The 4,230-nt window shown below is 37.5% G+C and overlaps 1 protein-coding gene across 1 annotated transcript; it reads left to right on the top strand.

The window, feature by feature from the left end:
- Nucleotides 1-2,762: 2,762 nt before the first annotated feature.
- On the top strand, nt 2,763-3,716 carry LOC115293807 (olfactory receptor 2T27). Its single transcript, XM_029941499.1, has one exon. The coding sequence runs from the start codon at nt 2,763-2,765 to the stop codon at nt 3,714-3,716; it is 954 nt and encodes a 317-aa protein (XP_029797359.1).
- Nucleotides 3,717-4,230: the final 514 nt, after the last annotated feature.

The raw sequence follows: 4,230 nt of genomic DNA on the forward strand, positions 1-4,230 counted from the left end.
GGGTCATAGGAGAGTTCTATCAATAGATTTTTGAGGAACCTCCACAGTGTTTTCCAGAGCAGCTGCACCAGTTTACATTCCCACCAACAGTGTAGGAGGGTGCCCGTCTCTCCACACCCTCACCAGCATCTATAGTCTCTTGATTTGTTCATTTTAGCCACTCTGACCGGTGTGAGGTGGTATCTCAGTGTGGTTTTGATTTGTATTTCTCTTATGATGAGTGACGCTGAGCATCATTTCATGTGCCTGTTGGCCATCTGGATGTCCTCTTTGGAGAAGTGTCTATTCAGGTCTTCTGCCCATTTCTTCACTGGATTATTCATGCACGAAACGTGAAAATTCCAGTGAAGAAATGGGTAAATTTTTCTTTTTAAATGTTTTGTTTATTTTTGAGAGGAGAGCATAAGTGGGGGAAGGGCAGAGAGAGATGAGGACAGAGGATCTGAAAAAGGCTCTGCATTGACAGCTGAGAGTCCATGGTGGGCTCGAACCCATGGACCCTGAGATTATGACCTGACCTGAAGTCTGCTGCTCAATCAACTGAGCCTTCCAGGTGTCCTGGTAATTTTAAATTTTCTACTAGCCACATCAAACATGTAAGAATATGGGTGAAATAAATTTAGTCTAAGTCATGGGCAATTAGGTGGCTCAGTCGATTAAGCACTCGACTTTGACTCAGGTCATGATCTCACAATTTGTGGATTTGAGCCCCCTGTCAGGCTCTGTGCTGATAGCCCAGAGCCTGCAACTTGCTTCAGATTCTGTGTCTCCCTCTTTCTCTGTCCCTCCCAACCTTGTGTTTTGTCTCTCTCTGTTTCTCAAAAATAGATAAATGTTTAAAACGTTTTAAATAATCTACATTATTTATGTGGCTATATCTAAAGTTTTGTCATCGGTACATAATCAAAATACAATTTTAATGAAATACTTACATATCATTTTTTCATATGTCTTAAATTTTTAATGTAATTTGTGCTTTCAGTACACCTCCATTCAGAACACCCATGTTTCAGGCTATTGAGAATAGACTCATGTGGCTTGTGACTACCACATTGGACAGGGAAATTCTATATGTTGCTGATAGAAAGTGTCCCAACAACCTACCTGTTCATAAGTGTGGTGAACTATTATTTAAATGAAAGGACTACATATGTATAATTAAAACTTCAAGTTTAAGCAAAAAAGTCTCTTTTTTGAGAGACAATGATCTCTCGAATTATTTAAAACAGTTACAGTTTTCTTATTTCTTTTTCTATTAAAAAAGTTACTCAGTGGTTATTGCTCCCATCTCACTAATCATATTAATGAGTTGCAGAGTATTAATCAGTAGTTTTCTGCTAAAAGAAGTAAAATGAATACCAACTGGCCCTAAACAATTTCCCTTTGATATTCTTCTTTCTAATAATTCTTAGATTGTTGCTCAAAGCTCATAGCTCTTGTTTTTTTATTCATCATACAATTCTTATTTGTAAACATCCAAGACCTAATAAATATCAGCTAACACCCAAAATTTGCAATGCACAAATGTGTCAAGAATAGTATAAATTAATGTTTATAACTGCATTATTTATAATAGCCAAATTATAGAAACAGCCCAAATGTCTATCCATAAATTAATGGATAAAAAAGATGTAGTTTATATATATATATTATATATAATGGAATGCTATTCAACCACAAAAGTGAGTAAAATCTTGCCATTTGCAATGACGTGGATGAAATTACAAAATATAATGCTTTAGCATTATGAGTCAGTCAATGACAAATACCATATAATTTTACTAATATGGAATTAAGAAGGAAAACAAATGACTCAAAAGGGGAAAAAAAGATAGAAGGAGAGTCTAATCAAGAAACAGATTCTTACTTATGAATAAGAATCTTGATAATTACCGGGAGGAAGTAGGTGGAGTAATGGCTGAAATAAGTGATATGGATTCAGGAGTGCACTTTTGTGATCATCAACAAGCGATTTATAGAATTGTTGAATTATTATATTGCATATCTGAAAGTAATATAACACTGTATTTTCACCTTATATTGGAATTATAATTTTTTTAAAAAAGTAGCTCAAATTAGATAAAAGGTCAAGGTGGTTGTACTTTCATAGAGAAAATATATTCTCTTGATCAAGGTTTTCAAAGTGAATTTTGATTTTAAGAACTAGAGCATAATATAGAGAGAAATATAAAATGGGGATTTTGTCCCTTGTTTACCCACACTTTATCTCTCTTCAGACAAGTTCAAATTTTTCTCTTTTATGTGTATCTTCTTCAATGTAAGATTATGTTTGAGAAAAAAATAAAAATAAAGAAATGAATAAATGAATGGGAGAGTGAATGAATGAATTAATAAATAAATAGGTATTCTTAAGCCAAAGGACATAAAATTATTTCAACATGATATCTAAGTTTAAAAGCAATGGTCAACAAATCAAGTATATCATCCTTGAATGAGTGATTATATGATGTAAGATATATAATTCTTCTGAGGTTCTTCCAAGAAGTTGGAAATTTTGAGCTTTATAAGTGGAGTGGACCATTCTTAAGGCCCAAAGGTAAAGGTCAATTTCTCAAAGCAACCCATCAGAATAAATCCTAGGAATCATTCGAGAAGTGGGAGAATTACACAATGAAATTTGATTGATTTGTCTTGATTCTGTCCATGACTGCACTACACTTTTTGAACAACATAAATATTTATCCTTTGTGCCCAACTTTACCTATTGTATTCATGTCTTTTTAGTGTTAACTGACAGAGCTATGGAGTGGGGCAATCATTCCATGTATGCCGACTTTGTTCTGCTGGGCTTGTTCAGCGACAACCGTTTTCCCTGGCTTCTCTTTGCCCTCATCCTCTTGGTTTTTATCATCTCCATAGCCAGCAACACCATCATGATCATTCTCATCCACATGGACTCCCGCCTCCACACTCCCATGTATTACTTGCTCAGTCAGCTCTCCCTCATGGACATCTTGTACATTTCTACCATTGTGCCAAAAATGCTGGTTGACCAGATCTTGGGCCAGAGGGCCATATCCTTTGCAGGATGCACTGCCCAGCACTTCCTGTACCTGACATTGGCAGGGGCTGAGTTTTTCCTTCTGGGACTCATGTCCTATGACCGCTATGTAGCCATCTGCAACCCTTTGCGCTATCCTGTCCTCATGAGCCGAAAGGTCTGCATGTTGATTGTGCTGGCAGCCTGGCTGGGAGGGTCCATAGATGGCTTCCTGCTTACCCCAGTCACCATGCAGTTCCCTTTCTGTGCCTCTCGAGAAATCAACCACTTCTTCTGTGAGGTCCCTGCCCTTCTGAAGCTTTCTTGTACTGACACATCAACTTATGAGACAGCCATGTATGTCTGCTGCATCCTGATGCTCCTCATCCCTTTCTCTGTCATCTCAGCCTCTTATACAAGGATTCTCATCACTGTTTATAGAATGAGTGAAGCAGAGGGGAGACGAAAGGCAGTGGCCACTTGCTCCTCACACATGGTGGTTGTCAGCCTTTTCTATGGGGCTGCCATGTACACCTATGTGCTGCCTCACTCTTACCATACCCCTGACAAGGACAAGGCTGTGTCTGCCTTCTACACTATCCTCACTCCCTTGCTCAACCCACTCATCTATAGCCTCAGAAACAAAGATGTTACAGGGGCTCTACAGAAAGCTCTGGGCAGGTGTTTGTCCTCAGGACGTGTATCCACCTTCTAAAGAAATTGCTTTGCTTCTGGATATTTGAAAACATGTATAATCACAACTTTATCATTCCCTTAGGATTTACATACTCTCAGCCTGGAAACTTAACAAAGACATTCACATGCAAGCAGGTAATGATGGGTCATTCTTAGGATTTAAAAAGTTGACTGTGGAATTTTAAGAACTAGGGCACGTTTTGAAAAGCTATAGAGTTATGAACAATGCATGGTTTTGGATGTGTGGGAATAAAGTTGAGGTCACCTGCTTGCTTTGCACAAAGCATGCATGCCACTGGAAAACATGTAGTTGTCCATTTCTTGCAATGGTCAATTATGGCAAAGGAAATGCTCATCTTCAGTTATTCCTCTGATTTCTTACCACAGTCTCTTTCTTAGAAATTTTACAGATTGACTACTTCAAAGAAACCAACTTGTGAAACAGTTTTATTGTATTTCAAAGGTTATTCCAATCTCTACAAAAAGTACTGTTTTTTTCTATTTTTTGGTATTCCATATTTAATTCAATCAAG

The sequence above is a fragment of the Suricata suricatta genome, chromosome 6 (assembly GCF_006229205.1).
Source record: "Suricata suricatta isolate VVHF042 chromosome 6, meerkat_22Aug2017_6uvM2_HiC, whole genome shotgun sequence".
Lineage (NCBI taxonomy): Eukaryota > Metazoa > Chordata > Mammalia > Carnivora > Herpestidae > Suricata > Suricata suricatta.